The sequence below is a fragment of the Erythranthe guttata genome, chromosome 12 (genome assembly GCF_056151865.1).
Source record: "Erythranthe guttata isolate IM_541 chromosome 12, IM_541, whole genome shotgun sequence".
Lineage (NCBI taxonomy): Eukaryota > Viridiplantae > Streptophyta > Magnoliopsida > Lamiales > Phrymaceae > Erythranthe > Erythranthe guttata.
In genome coordinates, this window is record NC_142544.1 from 723,718 (window position 1) to 741,244 (window position 17,527).

Consider the following 17,527-nt stretch of genomic DNA (forward strand, 5'->3'; position numbering starts at 1 on the left):
AGACTTTTTAATTTTGCAGTAGCAGTCCTTCAATTTTGTACTATTATAAATCGAGTATCTATAATTTGACTAATTGTTCCATTATATCAATAACTAATAATAAATTAATAATAGTAATAATAATAATTAATAAAATGTGAAAAGAAGGTTTTTAGTGCAAAACACAGAAGCTGAGGCCCCTCTCTCTCCTCTCTCTCTCTTTCTCTCACTTCTTTCTTCTCTCTCTAGATGAAACCCTAATCCTTTAACAGAAGATTTCCATTGTTTCGTACGTGAAACTATTTTTCAGACAAGAGTGCAATAAGAAAGGGAGAATATGGAATATTCCGGCAATAGTGGGAGCCTGCAGTCATCCAGCGGTGGTGATGAGGAGTACGAGTCACGCGCCGCCGGGTCCATCTTCATGAACAGTAGTACTACTCATCATCCAGCACCACCACCCCATGTCATCGGACCCATTTCCAACCCACCACCACAACCACCGTTCTTTGACCCGTTTTCCAACTATATGCAGCTCCTCCACTCGAACATGACGTGGCCTAGACCACCCGCCACGTCATTCAGATCCGACCCGAATACCTTAAACCCCATGCTGTCCGCTTCTTCACACGCTCTCCGGCCGCCGCCGGCGGCGGCCGGAGAAGGCAGTAACAACAGCGGCGTTTCAGCACCGACGGTGGCGAATCAGGCCGCCGCGGCGGCGCGTAACCCGAGGAAAAGATCGAGAGCATCCAGACGCGCGCCGACCACCGTGCTGACTACAGACACCACCAACTTCAGAGCCATGGTTCAGGAATTCACCGGCGTTCCAGCTCCGCCCTTCATCCAAAGAGGCGGCCTCGATCTTTTCGGCCCGAGATCCACCGCATTCGAATCGCCTCCGCCGCCGCCGTATCTCCGTCGTCCCTTCTCCCAGAAAGATCAGCCTCCGCCGCAGTTTCGCGCTTCCTCCACCCCCGCCGACGGCGGCTGCGGCGGCGGCATGGGAGGCTCTTCCACTCAAAGCTGGAATCTTTTCAACGTTACAAACCCGAAATTCGTGTTCTCAAATAATTCTTCCGACAACATCGCCGGAAACCTTATTCCTCCCGACCAAACCGCCGCCGAAAATAATTCTTGTAATGAAAATACAGACAACAAGAATGCAGCAGCAAGATGGAGGAATAATAATGAAGAAGGTTATAAGCCTGTGGGTGGACCCTACAACTTTCCGGCAACAACTCCGACGAACGGAAATATGAATTACTCCGGCGAGAAAGTCCCGGCGGCCGAAAACATTATCACCGCGAGAGGATTATCAGAAGGTATGGTGGAATCATGGATTTGTTCTTCTTCAGAGTAGAAAAAAATGATCATCTGTCGATCGATGAACGGTTTAATTAATTAATTATGATTAATTTAAACATTAATTAATTAATTGTGGTTGGAAATTAATAATCTTGATATTTATTTATTTAATCATGATTATTTAATTTAAATTACCACTCATATGTAATGTACTCGTGCTTTCATCATTTTTTTCCTCTAAAAATCTCTATAATAATCAATTAATCATACTGCTCAAGAAACACTGCATATTGTGTGTGAACACACACACACACACACACACACACACATATATATATACATATATGTATATATTGCTTTCACATTCAATAATTTGACGAAAAACGAGCCTAATGTGAATCATCAACATATAACATCGAACTTTGTAATACGCTTTTGCTTTTATCCTCGTACTTTTTTTATGATTTACGCTGTTAAAACATGCAACAGAAGAATTATTTGTGAGTGTGTATATATATATACATATACATATATATAAATTTTTTTGTTAAAATTTTGAGTGTTTTTTTCTTAATTATTGGTTTAAAAATTGGTATAATGAAAGAGAGCAATCGGTGGCGAGATTTAGGGAGTTGTTAGCCGCCACAACTGAACCTCGTCTGGTGTCAAAAGATAATTATTCAATTTTTATTTAATTTTATTTTAAAAAAATAATTTATTTTTTTAATTATATATTTACTGTTTTAACAAGTGGACATCTTGTTTTATATTTATATAAAAATTAATAAAAATTATTGAGTTTTACTAAAATTAAAAGTGAAGAAATTACTAGCCATCTCATCTTCAGATGCGACTGTTTGTAATAACAATTTCTAAAGCTTACTAATTAACTAATTAATTACACTAAACTACAGACATTATTGCATTTGCTCATGAATTTCTATGATTAATATTTTATATATATATATATGATAATTATATATCTGCGACGGAGGGAAATTTCATCTCGTTTAATTAGTGAATTTCGTTCGTAAAACATTAACTCGTATATATATATATATATATATATATATATATATATATATATATATATCATTCGACTCAAGGTCGTATTTGATATATCTACCATGCAAGAAACTAGTTAAACATATCGTATACATACTTCATTTTTTTTTCTAAGTATATTTAATTAAAAATAAATAATATTTTACTTATTATACGGATCTTCATTTATGAATATATCTAAATTTTTTTATGCATTAAATTTCAGGTGTAACTGACAATGAAGCTCCTCTTTTATGATTTTAATGCTCTTAGTTTACAAATTATTTAATTGAATGAAGAGATTATAACAAGATAATTATAAAGAAGAGTGTGATCATGTTATATATTGATTATTTTCTATAGAGAATAATTTCGGGTTTCTTAATAAAATAATTCATTTATTAATTTGTGTGTCTAAATGTTAAAACGAGTAATTAATGAAAAGATATATTTTTATAAATTTAATTGAACAGTTAATTTGAAACGAAGGGAGTACAATTTAGCGTTCATACATCTGAAGTGAATTATTTGTTAAATTTAATACAAGTTCTAGGCTTTTTGGGAAATTAGAGTAGTGGGGGTGAATTAATTAACTAATTAATTAATTAATTGATTAATTAATTAATTAATAAATCTAGAAAAGATAGAGATGGGAAATGTACAAAAACAGCCAAACCTACCTCAACGGCGATTATGGGCACACATGCATAGGTCACCTATCACAATCTATAGCCACCCCCACCCCCACCCCCACCCCCACCCCCTTTAATTTAGATTTTAGGGTTTATCAACTTTGTACTATAATTTAATTATTATAACATCTAATATTAATGTAGTATTTATTTATTTATTTAATTAAGGCAATATATTGCAACATGTTCTGATTTAATGAGGGCCATTCTATTTATATTATAGAAGAATTAAAAAAAATATATAGAATGTACGACATTCGTCGATTCGTGTCTGAAGTTTGATTCCGAAGCAAGTTTTTACATTCCGATTTTTAAATTTTCGATATCCAATTTTTTTAATTTTTATTTCTGAATGAATTTGAATTATATTTTCACTTCCATTTTTTTATTTTTTAAAGTACTAATTTAGATATGATTTGTTTGGATTTTCACCTTTAAAAATAGTCAACCATGTTATTATCCATGGCAAAGTGCAATTTCTTTACGGCAGTGTGAATTTTTAATTTAACAAAAGGTAGTTATCTTTTTCATCTACTTATTGATGGATGATAAAGCTTGTCTATTTCAATTTCATATCCCTCCCTTTTATTTTTTATTTTTCTGAATTTTAAAATCATGATTGACAAGGAAAATATATAAAATAATAGGATAATATAGCTTTATGATCATTATTATTTATTTTTTTCGATTGTATGTAATGATAATAATTTGATTTTGGGGAACTTTTACAGACAAAGGAGATTTTCTTTGTCTTTCTCTACTCAGATCTAATATTTAAATGTAATTAATGTTAGATTAATTCAAAAACTCTAATAGCATATTCGTAAAAAAAAATTAAATAATTTTTTTATCTCCTATTTTTCGTCCTCAAATTAAATATGCTAAATTGCAAGCAAAATCCTAATCCTTTTTTTTCAATCTCCTATTTTCCAATAAGATTGTTACCAACATAATTCTATTTTTTGTAATCTTTCGTAACGATTGGGACTTCGTTTATCATTAAACGAAACTTAATTGGCCGGTTGAGGCACTGGTTAATTGTACTTGTCTACTTAGACAAGAATATAGTTGAACAAATTTAAACATATTGAAATTAAATAAAAAAAAAATTGAATATTTAAATAATAGAAATCTATTATTATTAATTATTGTACATAACCCTATGTAGCATGTAGGTATGATGACATTTTTAGACCAAACCTAACAAATAAATAGACAAAGTCTAGCTCACATGAAATTAATTAACTAATCTAACTTAAGCAACAATTAATGCTACATGCTTGTCATCGGTTCATCATCTTGACCAATAAATAGTGTAAATACCATATTTTCAATGTACACATATTCGATTTTCGAGGAGTAAATAAGATTCATTTGAATCTTCCGATTTCGTTATTCAATCCATATAATTTTGTCAGCCATATAGATGTACTGAGTAAAATTTCTTCGTGCAACTATTTGCATATAAGCATATGTTATATGATCTAAGAAGCTTAATCTAAAAATAATATTAGCAATATAATTGAAATCAAATTAATTGATCCCACCGCACTCTTTGTACCATTAACTAATTTTCAATTAAAGTTTAATTTTTCATTTACCGAGAAAGAAAATAAAAGGAAAGGACACTTGATGATTATTACGTCATTGCCACCTCAAGCTGACGTCAGATTTGAAAGCCCAACGGGCCCCTAAAAAGCAGGCTCGGCCCAATTGATGAGTCATAAAAATGTGCCATCATTTTCCGACAAGATGGTGGGGGCCACGTCACCCATTATAACAAAACTAGTGGGCCCCACTAACCAGAACCATTTGGCCGCCCATATCTTTGTACGGAAATTGTGACAATGACGAGTGAAGTAGCCAGAAGATATTGACCGGTTTTGCTTAATTACTTCGCTTTATTATTTTTTTTTACAAATTATTACTTTTATTGTTTTCTAATTTCTTTTATGCAAATTACATTTTATTTTCTGTAATCGGTCCAAGTTCGAATTCCCTCGTCAATGATTTCAGTCGAGTTTATCCCACAAGGTTAGCATGTTGTATTTTATATCTTTCATATGGCTTACAAGCTATTGTACGAGAGCGTAGGTTTATTCATTGCACTTGTATAACTGGCTTCGGGATTGTTCATTACCAACAATATAAAAAAAAAAAAAACCTGTTATGGAACTTACAATATGCGAAAATGTTTTTGATTTGTGGCTAATATGAAAATCTTCAAAAGATTATACGATACTTTTAAAATACTAGATGAAGTTCATTTTTTCCCCTCATGCCATGTCCATGTATCAATAAAACAATCCAAAATTCAAAAATAAAATCGAATCGAAAATCGGAATTTCCGATAGTTTTATATACATTTCCAATTTCATTTCAAAAAAATCAAAAAATCTAAAGTAGGGATTTCATAAATCATAATGAAAAAAGGCTTCTGAATTCGGATTTTCTCGGATCGGGATCGGCGTAATTCGAAAATTCAGTTTCGATTTCCATCACATACGGAGTATCATTTAAAAAATTTAAGAATTATACTTGTCAAGAAGTGGGGTTAAAGTTTGAAAAATCCAAAATAATTATTGGGCAAATATGCAATCAAATTGGACGTGGTAATTTTTCGGTAATTGGGTTCTTGACCCAAATCAGCCCATATATAAGGCCTCGAGCCCATTTGGTTTGACCCGTCCATATTTAATTTGTGTAAATTACAACCACCACCCTGAGGTAAAGTTCAATTACACAAGACCCTTATATGTTTTGTGAAATTACATCCAGACCCTTAAAGTTTATAAAAGTTTTAGATCCAACCCTATAAAAAGGTTTAATATAAAAAATCTGCAAATTGCAGGGCTTATATGTAATTATGAAAAATAAGGGTCTTTTTGTAAATAAAACTTAGATGAGGATGGTGGTTGTAATAAACCCTTTTATTTCATTCTTCCACCCTATTACTAATTGAAATGAAATGTAGACAATTGCTGTTGTATCCTTGTTTTTTTATTCAAATTTAATTTTAGTTTAATTTTATTTTCAAATATTTTATGACATTTTTCTATTTATTTTTTCTACTTATTTGCTAAATATAACTCCAAAAACATTGGAATAAAAATACAATATTCCTTCTTTAAGACAATCTTTACCTAAAACAGTGCGACACATGTGAATCCGCCATTGCTTACAACTCAAGCACAAAATAGACGCCACGTCACTACTCTCTCCCCTAGTCAACGCCGCCGAGCTCAGCCCATCTCCGCCGCGAGATCCACCGATGGAAGCAACAAATTGATGAGAATGAAGATGCTGAGAGAGATGAGATCGGGTACGTTGACCCTTATTCTAGTCAACTTAGCCGGAATAATGGAAAGGGCCGATGAATCTCTGCTGCCGGGCGTGTACAAAGAAGTCGGGGCGGCGCTGCACGCGAGCCCCACGCGCCTCGGCTCCCTCACTCTCTTCAGATCTATTGTCCAGTCGTCGTGCTACCCACTCGCCGCCTATCTCTCCGTCCGCCACAACCGCACCCACGTCATCGCCCTCGGCGCCCTTCTCTGGGCCGCCGCCACTTTCCTCGTCGCCATTTCCTCCACTTTCACCGAGGTAATTCATTTATTATTATTTTTTTATTGTTTATCCTATAGTAATTAATTGCTGATTTTTCACCGAATAACAGAGGTTATTGTAATTAATTACAAGTTAAACATCTATAAATTAATACAATCTGGATTAACAAAATTCTATTCATTTAGCGAAATGTTAAATTATCAAACTAATAATTTAGTAGGTTTTTACCGGAGTCAGGAGCAGAAGAATTTATATCTATTATTTAGGCAAGGATATTAATTTATCGAGGTTTCACTGTATTTAGTAACATATGCTGAATCGAATTGGTAAAAAACTCTCCGTATTATTAATATTACCAAAACCACCCCTACAATGAATTTGTTTTAGCACACGACCGCCTAAACAGTGATTTTTCCGGTGATAATTTGCTTAAAAGAATTGAATTATAGGGATAATTTTTGCTAATAAAAATAATTTGAGTAGTTTATATTAACAAATAGAATAAACAAAGGGGTAATTTGCTAAAAAAATGAATCATAGGGGTTATTTTTGCTAATAAAAATAACACGATTAGTTTTCTTAAATATTTATATGCGTGCGATTTTGTGTAGATCTACGGTATATCATAATTATTACTAAGTTATTGCATCTTGTACCATAATATATAGGTGGCAATATCAAGAGGTCTGAATGGAATTGGACTAGCCATTGTGACACCAGCAATTCAATCCCTAGTTGCCGACTCAACCGACGACAGTAACCGAGGCACTGCTTTCGGTTGGCTACAGTTGACCGGAAACCTAGGGTCAATCATCGGTGGACTAATCTCCGTCCTAATAGCCTCCACCTCATTCATGGGAATCCCCGGTTGGAGAATCGCTTTCCACATAGTCGGATTATTAAGCGTTTTAATCGGCATTTTAGTTCGTCTATTCGCAAACGACCCCCGTTTCGTCGATAGCGACGGCCAAAAAAGGGAACAACCTCCGCACAAACCGTTGAAAGAGGAAGTGAAGGATTTAGTTAAAGAAGCGAAAGCGGTTGTGAAAATCCCTTCTTTTCAAATACTCGTGGCGCAGGGGGTTTCCGGATCTTTTCCGTGGTCGTCCCTCTCGTTCGCTCCCATGTGGCTCGAGCTTATGGGATTCTCCCACGAGAAAACGGCGGTTATTTGGACGTTGTTTAATGTCGCGGGGTCCATCGGGGGACTTTTTGGCGGGAAAATGGGGGATGTTCTCGCCAAACGGTTCCCGAATGGCGGGAGGATTATTTTATCGCAGATAAGTTCGGGTTCGGCTATACCTTTGGCGGCGATTTTGATGCTGGGATTGCCCGACGATCCATCTAGTGCTGCGGTGCACGGTTTCGTGTTCTTTGTTATGGGGTTCTTCATCTCTTGGAATGCTCCTGCAACTAACAAGTAAGTTTTTTTTTTTTAGATTTTTATTTAATTTCATCTTCTTGATCAATATAATACACAAAATTCTCGATTATATTTACCCAACTTTATTCGATGAAATGGAGATAACGATTGTTTCATCGAGGAATCAGAATCGTATAATATTCTAACCCTTTTTATCTTTTTTAAGTGCATTACAGTAACGATTTTTTCTCGTTCGATTTTTCCCCGCAGTCCGATATTCGCGGAAATAGTCCCGGAGAGAGCTCGAACGAGCATCTACGCATTGGATAGGTCGTTTGAGTCCATACTATCTTCGTTCGCTCCGCCGATAGTCGGAATATTAGCTCAACACGTGTACGGATACAAACCCGTCCAAAAGGGATCGACAGACTCGAAAAAAATCGAAACCGATAGAGAAAACGCCGCGTCTCTCGGCAAAGCGCTATACACCGCAATAGGCATACCTATGGCTATTTGTTGCGGTTTCTACTCGTTTCTCTATTGCACTTACCCGAGGGATAGAGATCGAGCGAGAATGGACGCTCTTATAGCGTCGGAAATGGAGATGATAGATACGGAAGAGGAAGGTCATCTTCGTGTATCGGAGTATTTGGATCGTGGGAAAGAGATTAGTATTAGTGAGGTAATTGATGTGGATTATGAAGGAGACTATGATTATAATGGTGGGAACTTGGAGTTTGATGAAAACGACGAGGAGAAGCTTTTGTCTCGTGATCTTACATCCTCGGACGTCGACAAATCGTAGTTTCGATCTGATTCGAGACCTGTTTAGAAACTCCATTGATGGTGGTCTTATTATTTTTGTAAACATACAATGATATATTACTCTATTAAAATCACACGAACAATATATATTACATTATAAATATTCACTTTTTTTTTTTGGTTTCTTCTTTTCTGTTTTCTTTTCTTTTTTATTATTTATATAACTTAAGTAGGATTTAATTCAATTTCTATCTTTATTTTCGTTGACTAATATTCTTTATTTGGGAGGGAGGGATTTCTATGTTACACCCGGTTATTTACTTCGAGTGTTTACTAATCGTAGATTTGCACATGAATATCACACACAATCGAGTGGATAGTTATGTAATCGCATCTACGATTAACAATCACCAGAAGGCTTATTGCTTCTGCTTCGTTAGGGTTTTTGGAGGTTTGCGAACGAACCCTTTTCCTCATTTGGTTCGGCAACAATTTGTTGTCAACCGTTCAAATGAAGGAATAATTGGCAATTGCCATTCTCGGCGATTTCTCACGCACCGTCCAACCAAATATCGCAACGTGCACGCTGACCCAGCCCAGTCACTTGCACTTGTGGTGTCGATCGGCCACCCCAGGAGCGCCACGTCAATTCCTCATGCCACCTCTCCGGTTCACGGGCTACCGGGGTCTTCATCAAATGCCCGAGTTTCGTCCTAATTGTTTCGATTTTTTTTAGCTTCCCAATTAGCACCAGTCCATTTTGATTGTGATTTAATTACTGATTTAAATGTGCCTACTAAAAAAATGAAGATTGTTAATTGTGATTTAATTCCAGAATTTTTTTTTTAATTCCCTGTGATGAAAAAAGAAATGCAGATTTTTTAATTGGGGGTGCCGATTAACGTGAGTGGGACCCACAAATGTTTATTACATGTGTTATGATGAACTCTATTATTTGGAGCAAAAAGATGCCTCCCATATGGGAAAGATCCACAATAATGCTCATTTACTTGGGACTTCTCAGTCAAATATTTCAACTAAGTCCCTTAGATTATATTGACCATAAAAGATATAGACATACGAGAAATGATACGAGAAACGTAAACTACAGAAAATTTGGAGTTTGATGATTTTGAGCCAATCGCTAGATCATCCCTTACGGGAGACAACATAAAATTAAATCCATGATGTGTATATTAGTCCCTTATTCGTATGGATTGAATGCGATTAGTTTCTTCTAAGAGTTAAACCAATCATAAAAATATAAATTAAATAAAAAGATCCCGTTTCTAATTGATATAAATTTATTTACTCGCACCAAAAGACGAAATTTCTCGCGCCTTAGAATCCCATCCCCTGGCCCAATAGGTTTTTTACGGAAAAATGTTAATATATGGTAACTTAACAACTCGTTAGGATTGCAAACTTGAGCCTTGTGCACGCAATGAAACAATCTTCGTCGGAGTTGAAATTTATACACTGTAATTACTAATACTCGATTCGAAGACCTTGCACTAACTTACCACCCGCAACCTGTTTGACTATACCAATGCGGTCAATCACTAGATCATTTACTTTGACTTATATAACTATTGAAGTCAACAAAATCAAAGGGGACTGATCTTGGACGAATAAAATAGCATGTCAATATGTAGATGATACCAATCTAATAATCATATATGTGCAAATTTTGTCAACTCAACTTAATATTTTTAAACACAAGTATTGTATTATCCAATTTAATAAGTTCCATGCCATGCATCATATGGCAATGATTACTACTGCCTGAATATTGATTGTTCTATACATGCAAAATATAGTGATCATATTTAAGATACACCAAATTATATATATATATATATATATATATATATATATATATATATTGGTTGTAATAAAAATATGAAATCACAGATCTGAATCCTTGTCAGCAAGCATACAAAAGTCGCCGTCGGTGGAATATTGGCATTCTATATTCTACGCTACCTAGTTCAACTAGTTGACACTTTGACGAACTTTGTGTTTGCTACATGCTTAAAAAATTATTCAATTCTTTTTTTAATATTCATCAATACATATATTCATAATTTTATTTAAACATCCTTTACATATATTAAATAAATAAATAGACCGGGTCCTCCCACAACTACATCTAATTAATGTTTACTAATTTGGACTACCTAGTGTGCAAACATTAAAATTTCAAATAACCAAAAATTACGACCTGTCAATTTACAAGTTTTAATCGTTGATGTGACATAATTAAAACTCAATTTTTCCAATGTTTTAGGAAAAAAACAATTTTGTGAGAAATGCATTGACAAGAGACGTTTTAATTATACATTCAAGGTCGATGTAATTTCGGCTCCGGTCATAAATTCGGTTCTAGCATAACTCACCATCGTCCTATTAAACAACTGTTCTTAATATTAAGGAATCAAACTCGTGTTTTCAATAGATTTAGGGTAAATGGGTCCAAGGCGGGTTCGTAGTAGAACCCAACTTTCCCGCGTCGAAACCCATTATCATTTAAAACAATTAATAAGTTTTACGCAAAACTAGTATATACTAATTTCAAACCCGCGGATCTTCTCTATTTTAAACCCAATCGTATTGATACTAATTCATCAGATCCCAATAGGACAATTTTTCTCGAGTATAAAGGGTTGGCGAGCCCGACTTGTTCACCTCCGCAACATAACAAGCATTTTGAAGAAAACTACATCTCATTAACGCGTTTTTTCCATTGATAGAAAAAAAAATTAAAAAAATAGAGAACTATAGACAAAATGAGATTATTAATGAATCTATTCTTCAAATTCCAACCAATATAGGACATTTTTTCTCGGGTTTAAAGGGTTGATGAGTCCGACTTGCTCACCTTTAAAGAACCCGTTTTATCTATTGATAGAAAATAACAATAGAGAACTATAAACCAAGATTATTAATGAATCTATTCATCAAATTCCAATCAATAGGACAATTTTTTCTCGGGTTTAAAGGGTTGATGAGTCCGACTTGCTCACTTTTAAAGAACGCATTTTCTCCATCGATAGAAAAAAAAATAGAGAACTATAAACAAAACGAGATTATTAATGAATCTATTCATCAGATCCCAACCAATGGGGACAATTTTTCTCGGATTTATCAGTCCGACTTGCTCACTTTTAAAGAACGCATTTTTTCCATTGATAGAAAAAAAAATAGAGAACTATAGACAAAACGAGATTATATCTATTCGTCAAATCCCAACCAATGGGCACATTTTTTCTCGGGTTGATGAGTCCGACTTGTTCACTTTTAAAGCACGCGTTTTTTCTATTGATACAGCAAAAAACAATAGCAAAATAAAATAGTTACATGTGTGTAAAACCGCGTTGTAGTGTAGAGCATCCACTCTACTTCAAAGTTGCAGTCTTGCTCCATGTGACTGACCCCCCTTTCTCTGCATTAAAGTCTTCCTCTTTTTAGCTGCTTCACTCCCCCATACTCCTCTCTCTCTCTCTCATCAACTTTCTCTCTCCTCAACTTTCTCTCCTATCTCCACTCTCCTCTGAAATTCAGATCCAATTTTGAGCCCTTTTAAATCCAAAAAAGGGGCCTCACTTAGATCTTCAAAAACCACAAACAAAAACACATAGATTAGATTTTCAAGAAGAAAAAATGGCTCCACTTGATTACTCCTCCCCAAAGAAGAAGGTACTCCTCCTCTATCTAATCTTGCTACTCTTCTTCACTTCTTCATTCATTTCTTCTGCCAACCAAAACCCACAGAAAATATCGAGAATCTTGTTAGATTTAGAAGATGATGATCCTGATAATAGTAGTAGTAATCAGCCAATCATCGTCAAGAAAAAAAAACCCACTACTTCTTCGTCGTCGACTTCAATTGCAACAGATGCTTCTTCGAGCAAGAACAAAACCAAACTCGTTAAGCCGGCCGCAACACCGTCGAAAAACCAAACGAAGGTAATCAAATCCACAGTCAATGGCGAACTCAAGAACCAAACTAAGCCATCTGATTCATCGTCCAAAAACAAGACGAAGCCAAGCTCATCAGACTCTGCTACAACCGCCACCATTAAAACACCACTCAAAAAACTCAATTCCACTTCGAAGAAAACATCATCAAACACCACAAACACCAAAAAATCATCAGATCTACAATCAATTACCAAACCAGCAAAAAAGCCCCAATTGGAAAAAATCGTCGCCGCGGAAAAAACCCTAAAAAAAATCGATTTCGACGACGACGAAGACGACGACCTAGTTTCCGAATTCAGAGGCCTCCCATCGAAATTCCAGGAATCAATCGTACCAGATTTGGAGAAAATTTCCAAAACCTCGCAAATCTACCTCAACAAGTACAACAAGGAATTCGCCAAGGGCTTCAAACCCTACGTCGGAAACAAATACGCCGCCACGATCGCCTCGTTCGCCTCCTTCGCCACCGTGATCCTGCCGCTAATCGCCGTCTCTCTCATCTTCAGCAGAATCAAAGCTTACTTCTCTCTCCAGAAGCTGCTGATCTTCGTCCAGATCTACCTCGCAATATATTTCACGATCCTCTGCTTGTCGTCGCTGGCCACGGGGCTCGAGCCGCTGAGGTTTTTCTACGCTACTTCGCAGTCCACGTACGTCTGCGTGCAGGTGCTGCAAACCCTAGCCTACGTGTTGTACCTCCTGCTGCTCCTGATGTACCTGATCCTCGTCTTCTCGACCGAGACCGGGCCCACCACGAAGGTGCTGGGCTTGGGGCAGACTTTCGTCGGGTTTGCGGTGGGGCTGCATTACTACATGACGGTGTTCCATAGGGCGGTGCTCCGGCAGCCGCCGAAGAGTAGCTGGAAGGTACATGGGCTTTACGCCACGTGTTTCCTTGTGATTTGTCTGTTGGGTAGGGTTGATCGGAGGAAGAAGGCTTACTTAGTAGAGGGAGTTGAAGAGGGAAAAAAGAGTTGATTTCTTTTAATTTTTTTTTTATTTTTTTTTTTATATTTTTTATTTTAATTATGAAGTGTAATTTTTGAAAAATGAAGCTGGGTAAAGAAAAAAAAAAGGGCCTGCTTCTAATTATTTTTTTTTTCTTTAAACAAAAAATAGTAATTTATTAGGAATATTATTAATAAAGAATTTTTAATTGCCTCTTAATTAGTTGGTCGTTGCATCGTTGACGCATGTGTTGAATTGTATATTTTCATAGTTACAAACAATAAAAAAAATTAAATTATAATGTAATTAAAAAATAAGAATAAATTACGGTCATACCCCTGAGGTAAGCTCAAATTATGAAAAGACCCCTCATGTTTGAATAATTACAACCTCCTCCCTCAACTATGTATTATTGTCTTACACATCCATTTTACGGTGTGAAATTTACTTACCGGACAAAGGATTTTTTTGTAAGACAATACATAATCGATGCGTGGTTATAATTATCCAAATATGACGGTTTTTTTCGTAATTCGTGCTTACCTCAGAGGAGTTGCCGTAATTTTCCCTACAAAATTATTTAAATATTAATATATGATTATAAGTCTGTTATTACAAAATTATATTTTTAAAAAGGCATTTTATATTTAAAGATGAATGTTAAGTCTCATGTATCATTTAACAAATACATTTTAAATTTGAAGTTCGAATTAAACATTAGTCCTTTTTTGTAATTAGTAATAATTACGAATTTAAGACCACCGACAGATGGAGCTAATTCATTGTCGGTAGAGATAATGCCATACAAAACATATTTCCATTTTCCACCACCGACAATAAATTATATCTATTTTGTGATAATTAATGCCTCTTTTTATAGCCATGAATCTTCATATGTGTTGTTTTTAAGTTTCAAATTAGAATTATTATTTACTGATAAATAAATAAAAACTTTTAATTATTATTAATTTCTTGTATCTGTTTTTTATGAATATATAGTTGGAGATAAAATAAAATTTAATAGCTTTATTAATATGTATATAGGGTAATTTTGACATTTCCTATTAAAATAGATATTAGTTATCTATAATTGTTAATTTGTGTGCATGGAAATTAAGGTTCTATTTTGATATATAGGGTAAATTACAACCACCTTCTGAGGTATGGTTAAATTACGAAAAAAATCTTTCATATTTGGATAATTACAACTACCCCTCAACTATTAATCTTCTTACACGTCCACTTCTATAGTGTCAAGTTCGACATAATCTTATAGATTGCGTGAAACGTTCTCTAGTTTATATTCGTTTTGTGCAAAAATGCAGTTTATGATGCACCACAATCTAATATATGCAAGCCAAAAAACTCATTTTATGATCATCTTGCTTCAAAATGTGGAGCTCGAATGGTATAAAACGGGTACAAATTTGAGAATATTAATCTAGAAGATTTCACTAAATTTCACACCACCAGGGTCGATAAATAAACAGATTTATAGTTGAGGGATAATTGTAATTACCCAAACGTGAGGAATTTTTTTATAATTTAACCATACCTCAAGGGGTGGTTGTAATTTACCCATACCTTAAAAATAACTCAGGTCCGCTAGACTCCTAACAATTGGCCCATGTTGAAACTCAAAATTGCCCACTTAAATTGGGCTATTTTTTTATTTATTTATTTTCATACTGGACAAGAAAAAAAAAAAAAAAAACACATAACTATGACAAATTTAATTAATGGTCCTTTATCTTAACATTTAGTTTTACTTTAGTTCTTCATATCTCAATTGTCTCATTTTCATTCTTCATCTCACTATATTTCTCAGTGTATAATTTGTTAACTTTAACAGAATCTCTTTAAGATCGGATGGATATTTCATTGTTCTAATTATTTTTGATAAAATATAATTTTTTGTCAATAAATAATTTTTTTATGATTTAAAAATAATATTTGGAACCAAGAAAATACAATAAATGAAGTTAATAAAAATCAACAATTAATGATATAATTGTTGCACACAATGATAAATAGCTGGTCTAGAGAGGGGAAAGGCTTCCCATAAATAACTATGTTGTTTAGACTTAGAACATCTCCAACAAGAAAAACTATATTCAATAGCTAAATATTAAATTTAGCTGCTCTAAAACATTTTAGCTACTACTTTTAGCTACTCAGGGCATCTCCAAGGTTGTGAGGTAAATACATGGGTGTTATCTATCTATTATACCTCTTGTACAATGTTTTACCATCTCTGATTTTACTTCCCTACTCCAACCACATTATCTATATTTTAGCATTCTATTATATTTAATTATTTTTCAACTATTCTACTATAATAAATATGTGTAATTAGTTTATTGTATTTACCAGGAAAAAGGACGGCAGCGTCAAAGCAACCAACGTCAATGGAGATGAAAACTTCAGCATGGGAGAAATAACCCTGAATGTTTTTTGATTTTTTTTTCTATTTGATTGTTCTTTTTTGCTTGAAGATTTTTTTTATTGTATTTTTAATCGATAAATTATTTCATTTTTTACAGAAAAATTCATCAACTACCCAATTTAATTTTTACAGCTGGGAGATTTGTAATTATTATTTTTTACTATTCATGATTATTTTAATATTTTTTCATTTAGCTTCTATGAACAGTAAGAGGTATATATACCTGTTGGAGATTTAATTTTAACAGATGAGGTAAAATTTACCTCTCCCGTTGGAGTTGGTTTTTTTTTGGAGAAATGGTATATTTTCCCTTTTTTAGCATATAGCAGGCCATTTTTTTTATGGTTGGAGATGCTCTCACTCCAAAAAACACTCTTCAAAGTTTAGCTATCTATTATATTTTATTAATTTTTAAAATATTTATTTATAATGTATGTTTTGTTTGTATACTAATTTATGTCATATGCATAAACTTACTAAGATTAAGCTAACATTTTTTATTCAATTATTTTTAATTATCTAAAATATAAAAGTAATACAAACAATTCTATACTATTTCAATGCATGACAAGAAATTATATATATATATATATATATATATATATATATATATATATATATATATATATATATATATATATATATATATATATATTTAATGCTTAATTATAAATTGTAGTATATTCTTCAAAATTTGAAGATTGTTAGCTAAAATTTTAAAATTTAGCTAATAAAGAGCTAATAAATTGACTGTTGCTCCAAGTCAAGGAAGTTGTAACTTGTACATGATAATTGATAACTAACACTTAATGCCTATATTAGGCTAACATAGTACTATGAATTAACAATGCTAGGCAAAAGAAAAGGCTAGGGGAAAGACAAATACCATTTTATGATATTAATTATGTATTAAAAAAACACTTTACCATATTACGTATAGTATTTCTAATTTTAATATTTTTTTCTTTTATTGTAAAGTAGGGACATTATTGTAAAGTCTAAGGGGAATGGAGTTACGTTGGTTACAAGAATACATCGGTGAATTTTACCGCTGATCTACATAAACAAACATGAGTGTATTTATGTTTGTGTATATATGAATAGTAAAAAGTTACTCGATGTATTCATTATGTGTAGTATAGCATAAACCGCAGAATTCTGATTTCTAAACCAAACTACTGCGACGTTTAGTGTAATCGTAAATCATTTAAATTTTTTTTAATGTAATTTAACAATTGTATTTTCTTTTTTCCTCCCAAAATATAAACAAATACTTACTAAAAATTTTACTTTCAAAATCTTCCAAATATATATTATCTCAAAACAAAATCAAAATAAATTCCGAAAGACTTTCAAACACTGCCTGAAAAATCTAAATTAATTAGCTAAAGTTAATTTTGATTAATTTAAAAACAGTCCTAATTTCTTAAAAAA

At 33.7% G+C, this 17,527-nt stretch overlaps 3 protein-coding genes across 3 annotated transcripts; all 3 read left to right on the forward strand.

The window, feature by feature from the left end:
- The first annotated feature begins 143 nt into the window (after nucleotides 1–143).
- Nucleotides 144–1,568, forward strand: LOC105972912 (VQ motif-containing protein). The gene has a single exon (XM_012997890.2). The coding sequence runs from the start codon at nucleotides 317–319 to the stop codon at nucleotides 1,340–1,342; it is 1,026 nt and encodes a 341-aa protein (XP_012853344.2). The 5' UTR covers nucleotides 144–316; the 3' UTR covers nucleotides 1,343–1,568.
- Nucleotides 1,569–6,101: 4,533 nt separating this feature from the next.
- LOC105973083 (uncharacterized) lies at nucleotides 6,102–8,891 on the forward strand. The gene is made up of 3 exons (XM_012998090.2): nucleotides 6,102–6,623; nucleotides 7,256–8,007; nucleotides 8,221–8,891. The coding sequence occupies exons 1-3, from the start codon at nucleotides 6,312–6,314 to the stop codon at nucleotides 8,753–8,755; spliced, it is 1,599 nt and encodes a 532-aa protein (XP_012853544.2). The 5' UTR covers nucleotides 6,102–6,311; the 3' UTR covers nucleotides 8,756–8,891.
- Nucleotides 8,892–12,064: 3,173 nt separating this feature from the next.
- LOC105973078 (cell wall integrity/stress response component-like protein) lies at nucleotides 12,065–13,866 on the forward strand. The gene has a single exon (XM_012998084.2). It carries the CDS (start codon nucleotides 12,379–12,381, stop codon nucleotides 13,675–13,677), a length of 1,299 nt encoding a protein of 432 aa, XP_012853538.2. The 5' UTR covers nucleotides 12,065–12,378; the 3' UTR covers nucleotides 13,678–13,866.
- The last annotated feature ends 3,661 nt before the right edge of the window (nucleotides 13,867–17,527 follow it).

Bases quoted from the DNA above. Each gene is read 5' to 3' on its own strand.
- LOC105972912 (XM_012997890.2), top strand. From the start codon at position 317: ATGGAATATTCCGGCAATAGTGGGAGCCTGCAGTCATCCAGCGGTGGT.
- LOC105973083 (XM_012998090.2), top strand. From the start codon at position 6,312: ATGAGAATGAAGATGCTGAGAGAGATGAGATCGGGTACGTTGACCCTT. The intron at 6,624-7,255 runs GTAATTCATTTA...CATAATATATAG, and splicing joins TTTCCTCCACTTTCACCGAG to GTGGCAATATCAAGAGGTCT. The intron at 8,008-8,220 runs GTAAGTTTTTTT...TTTTCCCCGCAG, and splicing joins AATGCTCCTGCAACTAACAA to TCCGATATTCGCGGAAATAG.
- LOC105973078 (XM_012998084.2), top strand. From the start codon at position 12,379: ATGGCTCCACTTGATTACTCCTCCCCAAAGAAGAAGGTACTCCTCCTC.